This window comes from Phragmites australis, chromosome 10, assembly GCF_958298935.1.
Source record: "Phragmites australis chromosome 10, lpPhrAust1.1, whole genome shotgun sequence".
NCBI lineage: Eukaryota > Viridiplantae > Streptophyta > Magnoliopsida > Poales > Poaceae > Phragmites > Phragmites australis.
The window spans coordinates 8679903-8695788 of NC_084930.1; the positions used below are offsets into that span (position 1 = coordinate 8679903).

The 15886-nt window shown below is 44.9% G+C and overlaps 2 protein-coding genes across 2 annotated transcripts; both read left to right on the top strand.

The window, feature by feature from the left end:
- The first annotated feature begins 8780 nt into the window (after positions 1-8780).
- LOC133883467 (heme oxygenase 1, chloroplastic-like) lies at positions 8781-12873 on the top strand. Its single transcript, XM_062322801.1, has 4 exons — positions 8781-9423; positions 11862-12085; positions 12434-12541; positions 12640-12873. Exons 1-4 carry the CDS (start codon positions 9024-9026, stop codon positions 12730-12732), a joined length of 825 nt encoding a protein of 274 aa, XP_062178785.1. The 5' UTR covers positions 8781-9023; the 3' UTR covers positions 12733-12873.
- Positions 12874-13021: 148 nt separating this feature from the next.
- Positions 13022-15731, top strand: LOC133883466 (2-alkenal reductase (NADP(+)-dependent)-like). Its single transcript, XM_062322800.1, has 4 exons — positions 13022-14075; positions 14210-14563; positions 15050-15132; positions 15212-15731. Exons 1-4 carry the CDS (start codon positions 13857-13859, stop codon positions 15639-15641), a joined length of 1086 nt encoding a protein of 361 aa, XP_062178784.1. The 5' UTR covers positions 13022-13856; the 3' UTR covers positions 15642-15731.
- Positions 15732-15886: the final 155 nt, after the last annotated feature.

Genomic DNA, 15886 nt, shown 5'->3' on the forward strand with positions numbered 1-15886 from the left:
TAACAGACCATCGTATCCGCTACCGGGTATTTCTTCCTCCTCTTCATCCCTATAGAAAACGATTGCACAATCATCTCCATCCTCATACAGAAAACCTTGAGCTTCAAAAGCTTCAGTAGATAGGAGGACATCGTTGATTTTCTTTGACTTGATCTTTTGTTGCTTGGTCATCAGTTTGGAATTGAATTGTATGGAGACAAGAGAGTTGAGGCGGTTTGTAGTCAACCTATTTCTTCTCTTGGTATGTATCTACAAATTAAACATGAAAATCTAAGATTGAGTAATTGATTATTCATTATTGAATAACTAGCGTTAAGAAAAGCACAATACTTTGTGCTCCAGTGCAATATTTTTTTGCATAAGGATACTCTAAGCAAGATAAGCAAACAAATGGCTACAACTTTAAAAACATAAGAGAAGCATAACAGAAAGTTGTAGCATTTCCAGCTGTATATGTGGTATTACTTGTCAGACACTAATAGTGATACGCCAAATAAAAGAAATCATAAGAAGATTTGTGAGAGGGCCACAATTTATCTCTAGAATTGTAACATTTGCTCAAATAACAATATAAGAAAAATATTCATATTACCAATCAAACCATCGGTAAATAATATTACTAAAAAATAAACAAAAACTAAAAGAATATCAAAGGCACAATAAGAGTGAATATTTAGACTTGAGAATAGGGACTAAATGACTAACCAATTAAAAAATGCTCCAATTTCTTTCACAACCAGAACAGCTTGAAGTCAATGAGAGGAGTCTCATAGCCATCCTTTGTAAAACTGGCATGTCGATTCCATAGAGTTTCCACCAAGATGCTGAAAGGAATAGAGAATTAGTTTCCACCAAGATGCTGAAAGCAATATTTAAAGGTCTGAGGTAGAGAATTAAGTTGCCCGAGTTATAATAAAGTTTTGACAAGTCCTCTCAAGCTTCTTCGCAAAGGAACCTTCTCTACTCTGAAATTTCCTCAGCTCAGCCTGATCTTGCTTATCTTCATCACCATGATAAAAGGTCTCAACACAATTGATAAACCCTTCTATTATTGTGCCATCATCGAAGATTGAACTATTAGTATAATTATAGTGTGGATTCAGCAAGTATGCAGTCAAGTGCAGTGGAGAATCAAGTCACCCTTTCATCTTGTTGTCAACAATAGCCATGACATCCTTGTAACTAAACTCCACATTGCCATATGACTGCTTGATCTCTCTCTTTACCTTGATTAATTCTCCAAACAGGAAACCCATAGATGGCTTCACATCCCCATCAACCAAACAAAGAACTTTTACCAAAGGCTCAAAAACATTCAAGCACATCTTCACATCTTTCCAAAAGGTTGCATTCATCGTTGTTGTTGTTGCATCCTTTCCTCTTTTTTTTTTTTGATTTCACATCTTTCAATGTGTCCCATTTACTATGAACCACTATCTTTCTTAGCTCATCCTTCTTCTCCAGAATGCTATTCAAAGTAAGATAGGCTGAAGCAAATCTAGTCACTCCTAGCCTTATGATTTATTTCCCCTTCGTGAAGTATCTCAAGCAATCTAAGGTTCGTGTGTGCCCATAAACGAAGATGGTGAATGCCTTTGCTTGGTCCAGTACTGTCTTGAACCTTGGCAGGTTGCCAATTCCTTGGAGCATCAAGTTGATTGTGTGAGATGCGCAAGAGCTCCAAAAGATGTTTGGTCTCTTGTCAAACAAGAGTTTTTTCGCTCCCAAGTTGTTAGAAGCATTATCAGTCACTACTTGTACCATTTCATGTGGACCAATTTCTTCAATTGCTTTGTCCACTAGTTCAAAGATGATTTCACTTGTATGTGACACATCTGACATCTCCTTTGAGCTGATAAAACTTGCTCCATCAGCACAATGCGTGCACAAGTTCATTATTCTTCTCCTCTTCCTATCTGACCAAGCATCGGTGATAATAGAGCACCCATTCTTCACCTTTTCAGCCTCACGTTCTTGTAGCAAACTCCTGGTTCTTGCGTATTCCTCAACTAACAAAGTCCCCCTTAGATCATGTTGAGAAGGAAGTTCAAATCCAACACCAAACTGATCAATGGCTTACACATTTGCTTAAACTCATCATTGTCACAAGCATTAAATGGTATGGCTAGAAAAGAATACACATAAAAGAGGTTAGTAACAGCTAACAACAAGTAAGAACTAATAAGATAGCAAATAATACAGGTAGTGAAAAATGAAAACAGAATAATATATGGCAGCAAGGGTAATTAGTTATACCATGTGCATACACCCATCTAGCAACATAACATTGCACCTCATGTGTTCATTGTCTCCAAAGTTTCTTGTTTAACTTTTGCTGCTTGAAGGCTTCAGCTTGTGTTGATTTAGAATCAATAGGACTTGTCCAATTATCAATGAGGCCTAATTTGTGAGGCTCTGAACTCCCAACACAAGTAACTTCATCCTTTGTCTCTCCTCCAACTCGAGAAACATTCACACTTTCTCTAAGATCTAGCTCACAAGCAATCTTTTCCCTCCTCTTCCGTGTTGCCTCCTCAAGTGATTTCCTGCACTTGTCTTTTACTTCCTTTGTGCTTTTCTTACATTTAGTCACAACACTCCCAATATGAGCTACATGTTGCTTGAGATGATAAATCCCTCCTGAGCTCACATAGGCACAAAACAAGCACTTCACCTTTTCCTTGTTGGTAGGATGAACTAGAACCCCATACTCCCATCCCACATCGTCTAACTTCCTCTTGAGGACACTCTCTTCCTCCACTGCTGCTGTCACATTCGATTCAGGTGTTAACATCCTACAAGTGCAAAGCAAGTATGCAACCAATCAACATACAATGTCATAATCACTAATCTGTAATCACTTAACCAGAGGAATATAGTATGTCTAGATGGACCAGATCACAAGTAAAGTAGCAATATATTACACGCAATTAGGCAATATTCTATTCAACTATTAAGCTATACAAGTAGCAATATATTATGCAAGGCAATATAGTATATATTGCTGCAATCCAGAGGCAGAGTAAGATATTATTGTATTATAGTATTGTACACTAAGCAAGCTGCAATTCAGAGGCACAAATAATCAAATACAAGTGGCAATCTAGAGGAACAAGCACACATGCGCTACGGTGTACAAACTACAAGGCTACAGCCTACAAGCACATCTGGATAAGCACATCTAGGTCAGAGCACATCAACAAATCGCCAAACCCACATCTATACACACATACATCTAGATCAGAGCACCTTAGAGAATTGAGAAGAGAGGAGGGAGAAGCAAAGAAGGGATAAGGGAGAGGAAGGAGAAGCAGAGAAGGGAGGAGGGAGAAGGGAGAAGCAGAGAAGAAAGGAGGGAGGAGCAGAGAATGGAGGAGCTGAGAAGAGGATGAGGGCTCACCTTGCTGGACGCATCGATGGGAGCTGAAAGGAGGTGTGCAGGGGTCAGGTGGCGACGGCGAGATGAAGGGGACGAAGGAGCTTAGGGTCACGAGCACGCAACAAGTTGATGAGGAGGAGGAGGACGAGGTCGACCTCAGGTCCAGTGGCACGACAAGGGTTCCAGCAGCATGGCACAGCACAACAATCCGCTCACTCTCTAAACCTAGCCCCTTAGATTCGGCGGCGCGACCTCAGGTCTGGCTCCAGGTCGACCTTTTATTCCTCGCCCGTGATGCGTGAAATAAATCATGCCAAGCCGCTCGCTTGTACGCTTCGCGGATCCATCTTCCTGCTAAGCTGCTAGTGAGCTCGCTCTACTTCCGCGCCACTTTTCTATGCTTTCCTCCTCCTCCGCCCACCTCGGTGCCCGCTTTTCTATGTGTAAGTGCTCACGATGCCTAGGGTGCCGCTTATGCCCCTAAATCGTCACGGTGCCCATTCGCTCAGCGCTTCAACGCGATGAAGCGAACGCTTCTCTACACTTTTTTGAATGCTGCACTAACTTTGCATTTTTCTTTCTCTTTTGAGGTACCATCAGCAGTTCCTTTACCAACTTGTTGAGCCCTAGTGTGTTGCTTGTTCAAAGAGTACAATTCATCATCCCCGACATCACCATCAAAGAGATAACCACCTACATCCACAACAATGTTTTTCCCCTCATGTTCAGAAACAAGCTCCACATCAGGGGAGTAATCATCAGTTTCATCCAGTCCAGTATGCTTGTATGTCTCATCTTCTACATTGTCTTCATCATCACTTGATGTTGTTGTCATTTGTCCTTCAGCACCACCATATTGTTTTCTAGTAGGACTATGCATTGAACTTCATTCATTTATCACTAGGCTTGCAGGGTTTGGGACAATGTACATAATACAATTTGCTTTTCCTTCATGTTCAGCAAATAGTTGATCATATTGCTTGTCATCAATCCAAAGCACAAGACTATTGGGTGCACGATATCCAGGCTTCAAGTAATACAAGATGTCATCATCCTTAAGCCCAAATTCCTTCAACCAGTCACACAACTCAAAGTAGCTCATATAATATTTGTCAAAGTCAAGGATAGTTCTACAAGAACCACACCGACATGTGTTTGCTCTCATAAAATGATCCACCGTTGATAATCTTCACCGATATTACACCAAGTTTAGCCATCATGAAAGATTTCAAAGCCCTGTCATTAAGAATACACATAATACAAACAAAGTGCACTACTATAACATATAAAAAATAACTTTAAGCCCAAGACCTGACATCATGCAAACCATTGCACTAATCCCATTGATTGTACCCAATTCCAAGAAACATGGTAAACCCTAACCCCTGACTTTTCATCAAATACTTTGCAAAACTCAACAACCACTGCAAGGTTTCGTGATTTACTATCCTATGGTGCCATGAAATCCCCCAATTATATATTCAGACGAAAACCCCTACTTTTTTCTCCCAAAAATATGGCCTCTGTAACCTGAAATCCAACAAATTACCAAGAAACTTACCAATCCGTAGTGCTGAAAGAGGCGAAACCAATCCACCTGAATAGAAGAGTGATTGTTGTTGGAATTTGAAGGGGGTTTTCCCTTTAAAATTCGAATTTGAGTTGAAGTCAAATTTGAATTGAGCAAATTCCTTAAAAAGAAAAAAAAAATGAGGCCAGACCGAGTGGGTCGCTTCAAGGCCCAAAGGTCGAGCAGCCCACCCGGCCGGCTGCCTAACCTAAAAGGGTGCCTGAGCCCTGGGTGCTGGCGGCGGCCGCCACAGAGGCGCGTGAGGGGCTCCGCCCTTCCCGGTCGCCCGTTCGTCATCCGGCGGATTCGGTGCGTCGTTGTAGCGTCGTGGGGTTTAAGCCGGGCCTCTCCTTCTCCCTTGAAAAGCAGGTGAACTCGCCTGAGCTTTCCCCGACTTTCAACTTGCTGCTCTCCACTTGCGCTCAAGGCCGCGGTTCTCTCTCTTTCTCTCTCTCGCGTGAGCCTGTGCCGCCTTCTTCCGGTGGGGCGACGACCGATGCAGTAGAGCTCGTCTTTGGTCGAGTTCCCGTCAGCTCTCTCTCGCCGGCCTCGTGCAGGATTTGGCGCGGCGCCTTCCGCTTGTTCGGCGCTCGGTGGTTCGATTGCCGGCTGCGCGTGTGCGCGTGCGGGTCCGTGGTGCTGTCGGCGTGGTGGTTTCTGGGTTGTGCCTTCGTACCCGCCATTGCTTGCAGTGTTTGGCCACTTCGCCTTGGCCCGGTGTTGGACTCTTGCTATTGTGGTCTTCTCTGCTTCTCGGGTGTCGGCTGTGGTGTGCCTCACAGCCGGCTCTGTGGCATTGTATCTTCGAAAACTATTCCCAGTTGTCCTCGGCATAGAGGGAGAATCTCTATTTTCTAGGACAGCGCGTTCGCGTGCCTTGCCATCTTCATCTTGTTCGACAGTAAGCTCGTTCCAATCCCTCTTTTACATTCTAGCGTACAATTTTGATTCTCAGTCAATTTTAATGTATATGCATGCTAGAAGAGGCAATAATTTGCTCTGTGATGATTGCGGGCTAAGTAAGATTAGTGTATCAATTGTGCTCTTAAGCTGGGCCGTAGTCGCCAGTTATTGATCTAGTGGTATCTTTGTTAATCAGCTTTGTGTCCACTGTGGTGTGCCTTTTGACACCCTCTGTTCAGTGGCTCTGTCTTGGCTCAGTGACTCTGGAGAGCACTTGATGCTCTCTGTTCTTATTGGCAAGGGCGCCCTTGGACTTATCTCTTGATCTGGTGCCACTTTGTGGCACTTTGTGTTGGTTTGTTGCCTTCGGCTGTCTTCGTTGCTGCCTGGTCCTGGTGGGCTTGAGCGCCCTGCTGTTCTCTGTGTTTGGCTCTCTCTCTGTAGTTTGTGGAGGCCGACTGGTACTGTGCTTTAGGTTTTCAGAGTTGTTCACTTGATCATAAACTAGGTAGCTAGGCCTAGCTCTAGAGGTGATTTGATACACTGATCGGTAACATCTTAGTATGTGTTGGATAGCCGTTAATTCAGCAACTCGCACTGAGAGCCATAACTTTGTTTTAACAATTGTTTATGTGTTATATTGCCTCTCATTGTCAACTGTCATTTTTGATTCATTTGTATCCATGAGTAGCTTATGTGCTTCAATATATGCTTTTGAAATGCTCATGTTTACCTATATGATATATGTTGGCAGTTATGCTTTTATATATTCATGTAAATTCGGAATCAATTTAATCGGAATATTGCTAAAATGTACTTTACAACAACAATTGTACCACGACCAACGTTGATTGCCTTTGTCCTCTCGTCGCTCCCGCCCTCTGGCCTCTCCACCCTCCTCTTCCTGCTTCAAACTGACTCGAGGACAAGGAGTCGGGATCGGGTCACACGGCTAACTGAGCCCAATTTAACTAACCTGGCCCACTACGCTCCATGGTGGTAAAAATGGGCCTACTTGGATGAGCACATGCGCAGAGGGGTTCAAATAAGACCGGACTGAGAAATTGGGTGGGCTTTTGCAATGAAATGGCTTTTTTGAGAATCTCAAAACCCGAGTGACAATTGAAGTAGTTTATGCAATTTTCCCTTAACTAAATTATCTTGGATCAAAATTTAAATAAACATGTGATGTAGATTTCCATATATCAATAGCATAACAATTTATCGCTCGACGATACCTTACACGATAAGGACACATGTATTTTTCTCACAACAATACCACAACTTGCAACGAAAGAAACTTTAGGAGTGGGGAGCGTTGCTTCTTTCCACAAAGAAAAATAATGGAAAGTCATATGACGCCTTTAGTCAATTTTGTTGGATTTTTTAGAGAAGAGGATGAGGATCAGGATGGCGAGTTTCTTCGTATCGGCATTGAATTCATCTTTAAATCACAGTATACGATTTTTTCATAACAGAACAAAAATTATCACAATCTCTGCCTCCCATGATTTTTATAGCCGTAACCGTGCCCCATCTCAAGATTGGGCAAACAGTTCATCCCTTCCCCACTTTCAAGGTCACCATCGTCTCGGACACATTTCACATTTGCACGCAATGATTCAAGCAACTGGGCACCTAGAACGCTTCACGGAGACTCGCCAAACAAATCAACACGCATACCAACCGTAAGATTAGAAGATGATGTATCACTGCAAGAATCATGACGCCTGCCACGGATGACAGGTAATTAAAAGTTTAAAACCACAAGCTGGTACCCCTGCGTAAATAGATTAAGGAAAAAAACCTTTCGTCTGATTCGATTAGATACCGAGATAATCAAGTCGTCTCCATCCAATGGCGTAGTCAAGCAAAGGAGCCACTAATGAATCCCTGTCTCCCTGAGCTCATGGAAAGTGTCGCGCTAGCTTTCTAAATCCAGGGCGTGACGGCACCGAAAGCCTCTGCCCTCACACAGCATTTTCCAATGGAGTAAAAGCAAAGGTCTCTTCTGTACTACCCGGCCTAAACTGCCGAATATTCCAGGATGCTTCAACGATTAAATTTTATCAACTAATATACGGGAGAAGAAATATAACCGACGAACTTATATAAGCCTATACTAAAAATCTGAGAACCAAGGATTGTTTTGAGTGGCTGAGATCAAATCTAAAGTTTGCTTATTGTATGTCTCACTTAGGTGAAACTGTCTTTCAGTAGTAGATGATTGATCTGTTGATAATGAGACGTCTTTGATAATTTTATTAATCTTTGGTCATCAATAGGTATTGTATATTTGGTATTGTTAGTATGTAAGTGTCTACGTTTTGTACTAAATTTTCTAAAAAAGCATATAGTAAAATGTAATTGGAGATTTGGGTTATTTTATGTAACAAAAACTAATTGGGTTTAACTTCTCGCCGCATGGGCAAGAGGCAAAACCAAGGATCATGGATGAGACTGTCGCCCAGGTTCCTGACACGTGAAGACCCATTGGCCCCTCGTTGGCCCCGGGACCCACCGTCGGAGACCACCACAGTGGTAACACGTTAGACCTGTTTGTTTTTTATTTATAGTTTTATTTTTACTACTGTTGAAAGTTAGAAGTCAGAATAAATATAATTTTATAGAAGTAATTTCTAAGAAGCTAGAAGTCTGTTTTTAATAGAAAATAAACTTAAGAATCTCAGTTCGAGACATTTTTAAAAAATACTAAAAAACTAAAAATTTATTGTAACAACAAATAACTTATTTTAAAAATAACTTTTTAGATAAATTAAAAGTACGACTTTTTAGAAAAAGGGAAAACAGAAGCTCAAACAAAGTCCTCCTCCCATCCCCTCGGGCCTCCCTCTGACAGCCGGACCCGCTCTGAACCTGGCCCCACATGTCAGAGGCAACCGTCTCCTCCATTCCGCCATCGTCTTCCCCAGCCGGCCGTTCCAATCCACTCCCCCGGTTATTCTTTTCGATTCCCACCCCCGTCTCCTCATCGCGCTCACGACCACGCCCCAGCGCCTTTGCTGCCCGCACCACCACAACACCGCACTCCAACGCCACCGTCCCACCCCGTCCCCGTCGCTTTCGTTCGTCATCGGCGCCTTCCCTTCCCCCGCACGGAACCTCAGCAGCGGTATAAGCCTATAAGGCAGTCCTATCCCCCGCCGCACCATGGCCCCCGCATCGCTCTCCGCCCCGCACGCCCTCTCCCTCCTCGCGCCCCCTAGAGTCGCGTCCGGGAGGAGGAGGAGCTTGTCCGTGCCGGTCGCGGTCTGGCCGGTGACCGGGGTGTCCGTCGCGGCGGGGAGGAGGCTTGTGGCGGCGGCGGCGGCGACGGAGATGGCGCCTGCGGCGAGCGAGGAAGAGGGGAAGGCGTTTGTGGAGGAGATGCGGGCGGTGGCCATGCGGCTGCACACCAAGGACCAGGCCAGGGAGGGGGAGAAGGAGCCCCAGGCGCCGCCCGTCGCCAAGTGGGAGCCCTCCGTTGAGGGGTACCTCCGCTTCCTCGTCGACAGCAGGCTCGTCTTCCAGACGCTCGAGGACATCGTCGACCGCGCCGCCGTCCCCTGGTGTGAGTGCTCCGATAGTCCGCTTCGATGGCCCTCCCTTCACTTTTTTCTTCCTTGGTTTGTCTTGATCGGAGGAAAAGGTGTGGCTGTCGCGCGATGTCATACTAGTGAGTGGATGGCGTTTATTGTGCTTAGTGTGCCTTTGTTGAATCGGTGAAATTCGATTTGCTCTTGGCCAGAAAAATATGCCTTTACTTTTCTTCTCGTTGCACTCACAGGAACAGAAAATTCGTATTTGCTATGCATGAATCAAGTACTTTTTTTAAATGGTCCATAGATAGCTCCCCAAAAATCTCCAGAATAATTTGGCTATAAATTCTAAAATTTTGTTAAATTGAAGGTTAAGTCTGGTGGGTTGGCGAGGTAGCGCCATGAAGGGATGGCCGGATGGGGCTGTATTTTTTGGTAGTTATTTCCCTTTTCGCGGTGAGTTTGGGTGTTGAAGGAAGCGTTTAGTTCATCAGTTCAAATTTAAGTAAAGAAAGACCCAAAACCATTGATGGTTGCATATTCTTGCCAGGAAATAGTTAGTTAACTAAAGTCAACGGTCGGCCTGCTATTATTAGGGCATGTTTGTTTCAGGCTGCGTCTAATTTCTGCTTCTGCTTCTGCTTCTGTCAAAAGCCCAGAAGACAGAAGCCCAAACAAATGGGTTTGCTAAAAAGTGGCTTCCGGAGAAGCCAGAGGAAATGAACTAGAAGCTGAGAAGCTAGCTGAGAGTAGTTTTTCTGAGAAGTAGTGTGCTGAGAAGCTAAAAAATATTATAAAATTTAACAGTTAAAATTCAAAAACAGCTTTTCAGAAAAGTCAAAAGCACAGCTTTTCAAAAAAGTTTTTTCAGGAAAACTAAAAGCACAGCTTTTCAGAGAAGCCAGAAGTAGAAACCTAAACAAACAAGCCTTTAATAAAACGTTGTTTTTCCCAGCTTTTGTGATGAATTCTGTTGCACATAGAACCAGTGGCAGAACCAGAGCATGTGTTGTATTGGCTCAAGTGCAAACTCTAAATTGTTCTTTTCACATCATTTATGTATTTAAAAATGCTTCAGATCAAAAAAATGTTTAGTAAGTATGTAGAGTTTCCTCAGAATTTATCATGTCTTCTCATTTATAAACTAAGGGTATGGAGAGTGGGAGCTGTTTCATATGAAGTGGGGTGTGCTATTGTCCATGTGTAAGCTGTACATAAAAAATATCTTTGTAACGTTACTTTTTACTGTGGCAAACTTGTGTAGCTCTCTGAGGTCTAACTAGGTCAATGAATGGCTCATCTCACTCAAACGTGGTGGTCAGAGCCATTTATATTATCAGCTGATGGATTTTAGTGTCTTTTCGATTGTTATCTCTGCATTGCTATCAACTCCTCTCTTGCAGTGGCATCACCAGCTCAATTATTAAATTGAAATGGCTTATATCAAATTACCTGTTTTTGGTCTGTAGAACCATTTCTTAGGATAAGCCCCGAAAATGAAACCATTTCCCCATATTATTGTACTGGCATTCTGCTTGTGCTATAGCACACAACACACATTGCCTCTGGTTTTGAGCTGATGTAAAGGATCAATGCCATTGTCTTATTGAACACTTATGTGCGCATTATGATTTTAGTCTGACGTGTACTTGTACCTGTGACTGCGTTTTCCCCCTTTAACATTATTTATCGGGAAGTAAAGTAAGAAATATTGGTCGTTTGATACAAGTATCCTATTCCAAATTCACACTGCCACCCTTCCTCTTGTTAGATCCATAAAGAGCACTCCGACAAGTATCCTATTCCAAATTACTATATGGTTGTATGTTTGCTTGTGGGCTTGTGCTAGCTCTTCATTATAGATTGGCTTGTCAGTCATTGCAATCTCTTTTCTGTTGAATTACTTCGCATTTTGCTAGAAAAAACAATGTTTGCTGAAAGAAGCACCGGTAAGGTGCAATCAAATGATATGCACCTTTAGCTGCAGCTAATATTCCCTCCAGTCACAGAAGTGACGTTTTGGGCATCAACACGGTCTCCAAAACACAACTTTAACTACTATTTTTTGTTATAATATATTTATAATCATAGCAAAAGTATACTATTACGAAACTACTTTTCGAGACAAATCTACCTGTATCATTTTCAAATATCCAAACTCAACATATAAAAAATAATTTGTAACCAAAGTTTTAAATTGTTGCCTGCACGCAACTAAAAACGTCACTTATTAGTGACTAGGGGGATTATTACATTACTCTGTGTACACTTAAATGAACCTTGAAAGTGTATCAGAGTAGAAACTTCTATACTTTTGTCTTTCTTAAGGAACATGATTAACAAAAGCTCGTGGCTAATGGATGATTGCAAAAATAAACCTGTATTATTAACTTGCTGAAGCAGTTAGATATCTTCCATTAAGATTAGCAAGATGATTCTTGTTGACATTCTAGTTATCTCCATCTTTCAGATGCTGAGTTCCGGAATACTGGGTTGGAGAGATCAGAGGCACTCAAGAAGGATTTGGAATGGTTCAGGCAACAGGGCCACACAATTCGAGAACCATCTGCTCCTGGTACTACATACGCTTCCTATCTGGAAGAGCTGTCTGAGAGGGACCCCCAGGCATTTATCTGCCATTTCTATAATGTGTACTTTGCTCACACTGCTGGAGGCCGGATGATTGGAAAAAAGGTCCCCCCCCCCCCCCCTTCTCTAAGAAAATGATGAATATCTGACATCATGAAAACCTTGCTATGACATTTAATAACACAATTTAGATGGCTTTAACATAGTTTAGCATCGCTTTCATTATAACTTTTATCTGATGTCATATCAAATCCTCAAGCATTCTTCTGCCCTTTCTATTGAAAGAATAACTGTTTCCTTTTTTTTGGATAGTATTGCAATGCAGTTCTGGTTGGGAATATGAGTCTTGTGTCTTTCCTTGCTAATCAGAGCATTTTAGAAGTCCGAAGTTATTTGTCACTCCATTACCTTGTATGTTTTTTACCGAGTAAGTGTGCGCTTTGGTCATCTTAGGTTGCCGAGAAGATTCTGAACAAGAAAGAGCTGGAGTTCTACAAGTGGGAAGGTAACCTTTCCCAGCTGCTGCAGAATGTCCGCAACAAGCTTAACCAAGTTGCTTCGGTAAGTCCCTGAAACCTTAAATTGCACGTTTCCTCTTCTCTTTTGTACGCCTATCATTGACCAAAATGACAACTCTGTTGCGTTCACTGGTGTTGCAGAGCTGGTCTCGGCAGGAGAAGGACCATTGTCTTGAGGAGACGGAGAAGTCGTTCGCGTACTCTGGAGACCTCCTCCGCCATATATTCACCTGATATACGATCGTTGTCTGATTCAATCACAAACGCTGTAAATACATAATCCGTGACTGATCAGACTCTCTTAACTGGGGAGGGAGACTCTACCAGGTGTGATATGCCTTGCCAAATGTCAAGAACCCCTCGGTTTGGTGGGCCGTTGCCTGTCTGCAAACCGCGTTTATGGGTGCGAGGTCAGGGTGTTTGTGAGAGTTTGGCTGTGAAAGAAAGGGGTCCGTTCAGCCGTTGCTATGTGCTTGCTGTGCTACTGCTACTGCACTGTACTGTGCAGGGGCTGGGTCCTGACACCCGAGCCGCATGTACGCCGGGCAGAGCAGAGCAGGATGCATGCTGAACTCGAAGTAGCATAGCTCATAACCATGTGTGAGCTTGTTGAGCAAACACGTTACCCTTCGGCGCATCCTGATGTCTCGACATGTCCGTATCGTCGTCGCACGGGATATCAAAATTTCCGTCGGAAATAAGGTAGGCCAGCCTCGTTCTCGTACCAAACACCAGAACCCTCCAAATAGGCGCCTGTCTCTTGCTACCGTCCTGATGGTTGGATGGATGGTCACCGGTCACTACCGTCCTGACTTGCTACCGTATCCGTGATGATCCGCATCTTCTGACTTTTCTAAAGTATCCGTGATGGTGTAAACAGTAAAATGCAGTACTGTAAGCAAACTGTCGGTTACTGTGGCAAAGCATAGTCAGATGATACGGATCCATGGGAGAGGTATCACACACGAGTTGGCTCCACAGTATGCTGGAATCGGTGGGAGCTCGGTGACAAAGCTTCGGAATGGAGTCAAGCCGATGGGTTCGAGCCCCGTTTCGTACCTTAGGTTTCCAACGAATACCGAAGCGCCGATTAAAAAAAGCATGCCGGAATCGGGCGAGAGCAGCATCTCCGTCTTCTGTACCTACCCCTCCCGTGGCATCTGAAAAACCTCGCCGCCCTTTTGGCCTCTTGTGCTGCTCGGCGCTCGCATCCATCGGGTGCAACGTATGAACCCAACGGCGTCCATATATTTCAGCGGACCACGCGACCTGTGATACTCGATCGGCTCGTCTCTCCGGCCTCCATTTACATTGTCCACTTGTCCTTGGATTTGCTGTTGGTGGTGGTGTTGCCGTCGATGGAGGTCGGGAACCGGTACGTGGCCATCAGGCACCACATCGAGGGCGCCCCGACGGAGGCCGACTTCGAGGTGAGGGAGGCGCCGGCGAGGTGGGCGCCGGGGTCCGGGGAGGTGCTGGTCCGGAACCTCTACGTGTCCGTCGACCCGTACCAGCTCAACCGCATGAAGAGGACGAGCACGTCGCACCTCGCCGTCGACGGCATCCAGCCCGGCCAGGTGAGTTACTGGCCGGCGGCGGCGGCGGTGACCGGACCGTCTCGGCCACACCCTCCTCTCCCTGTACCATGTGTAATGTGTGCAAGTGCAAGACGTGACATGTGGCTTTCTCTTGCTTCACTCCGGCTGTGCAGAGGATCGCGGCGTACGCGGCCGGCGAGGTGGTGGCGTCGGCGTGCCCGGAGTACAAGGAGGGGGACTTGGTCGCCGGCGTGCTGGGGTGGGAGGACTACACGCTGTTCCGGCCGTCGCCTACCGTGCTCATGTCCAAGATCGACGCCTCCGCCGGCTTCCCCTTGTCCTATCACATCAGCGTGCTGGGGACGAGCGGGATGACGGCGTACGGCGGCTTCTTCGAGGTGTGCAAGCCGGTGAAGGGGGAGAAGGTGTTCGTGTCCGCGGCGTCCGGCTCCGTCGGCAGCCTCGTCGGCCAGTTCGCCAAGCTCGCCGGCTGCTACGTCGTCGGTTGCGCCGGCAGCAAAGCCAAGGTGGCTTCTCTGTTACTATTTTTTTCTTTACCATTTTCCAACATCTAATCATAGTCTGTCACACAGCGACGGGCTAAAAAGTAAGTCTTTTATATAAACAAGTAAATTAGTGCAAATATACAAATAGTGAATATTATTTGTCTTATCATCATCTGAATATTGTTATTTTGTGATATTTCGTGACCCCATGGGGAAACGGCAAACTTTGTGTCCCATTCATACATGCGTCATGCCACGTGTCAGGGCCTCAGGGGGTGTAACCTCTCATGCATATGACACGAGGCAGTAGTTCAGACTATACGAACTAATAGTTTGATTGCTGATCGTGGATTTTCGCCAAAGTTCAGAGTTTCTTCTCCCTGGAAAACCAAAATTCAGAGTGATATAGTCGTGTGGTTGGGAATCATAAGAAACCAAAAGTCCAAAACTTTTCGGCACATACTGAAAAGAATTCTGCTAACTATGAAATTCTGAATTAACTCTCAGGTGGATCTGCTGAAAGACAAGCTGGGATTTGATGATGCTTTCAATTACAAAGACGAGCCCGACCTGAAATCAGCGCTGAAGAGGTCAGTGACCCAGTTCATGATCTTCTCAGAAGCGTCTGAATGATTTGCATTGGCTCAGTCTGACGAAATAATGCGGCAGGTACTTCCCCGACGGGATCGACATCTACTTCGAGAACGTCGGCGGTGAGATGCTGGAGGCGGCGCTGGCCAACATGAACACCTACGGCCGGGTCGCCGTCTGCGGCGTCATCTCCGAGTACACGGGCGCCGGGCGGCGCGCGGTGCCGGACCTGCTGGAGATTATCTACAAGCGCATCACCATCCGGGGGTTCCTCGCCTGGGACTTCCTGGGCAGGTTCGGCGAGTTCAACGCGATCATCGGCGACTGGATCCGTCAGGGAAAGGTCCAGGTCATCGAGGACGTCTCCGACGGGCTGGAGAGCATCCCGTCGGCGTTTGCCGCGCTGTTTCGCGGCGAAAATATTGGCAAGAAGCTTGTGAGGCTTCGAAACAGGATCCAGGAGACTGCTGGCCATGCCGATGATTCAGCACCCAATAAATTGGAGTAGTTGAAGAGATTTACTGGAGTGTGAAATGCAGTAGTTTTGTTCAGCAAACAGAAAAGAATAAGCACATACGGCAAGGCATCCTATCTGAAATGGCTTTGCTGCGACGCAATACAGTCCAGATATTAGTTACTTGCAAATTCACACATACTGATTTCCTTCGCAAAAAAAAAAAAACGACACACACACACACATACTGATTGGAACAATATTATGTGCAGATGTATGCATAGCCAACCAGAAAAAAA

What these genes read in the sequence shown, in the direction of transcription:
- LOC133883467 (XM_062322801.1), top strand. Translation starts at nt 9,024, where the DNA reads ATGGCCCCCGCATCGCTCTCCGCCCCGCACGCCCTCTCCCTCCTCGCG. An exon ending in CCGCGCCGCCGTCCCCTGGT is followed by an intron (nt 9,424 to 11,861) that starts GTGAGTGCTCCG and finishes TCCATCTTTCAG; the next exon opens with ATGCTGAGTTCCGGAATACT. An exon ending in AGCTTAACCAAGTTGCTTCG is followed by an intron (nt 12,542 to 12,639) that starts GTAAGTCCCTGA and finishes CTGGTGTTGCAG; the next exon opens with AGCTGGTCTCGGCAGGAGAA.
- LOC133883466 (XM_062322800.1), top strand. Translation starts at nt 13,857, where the DNA reads ATGGAGGTCGGGAACCGGTACGTGGCCATCAGGCACCACATCGAGGGC. An exon ending in ACGGCATCCAGCCCGGCCAG is followed by an intron (nt 14,076 to 14,209) that starts GTGAGTTACTGG and finishes CCGGCTGTGCAG; the next exon opens with AGGATCGCGGCGTACGCGGC. An exon ending in CTGAAATCAGCGCTGAAGAG is followed by an intron (nt 15,133 to 15,211) that starts GTCAGTGACCCA and finishes ATAATGCGGCAG; the next exon opens with GTACTTCCCCGACGGGATCG.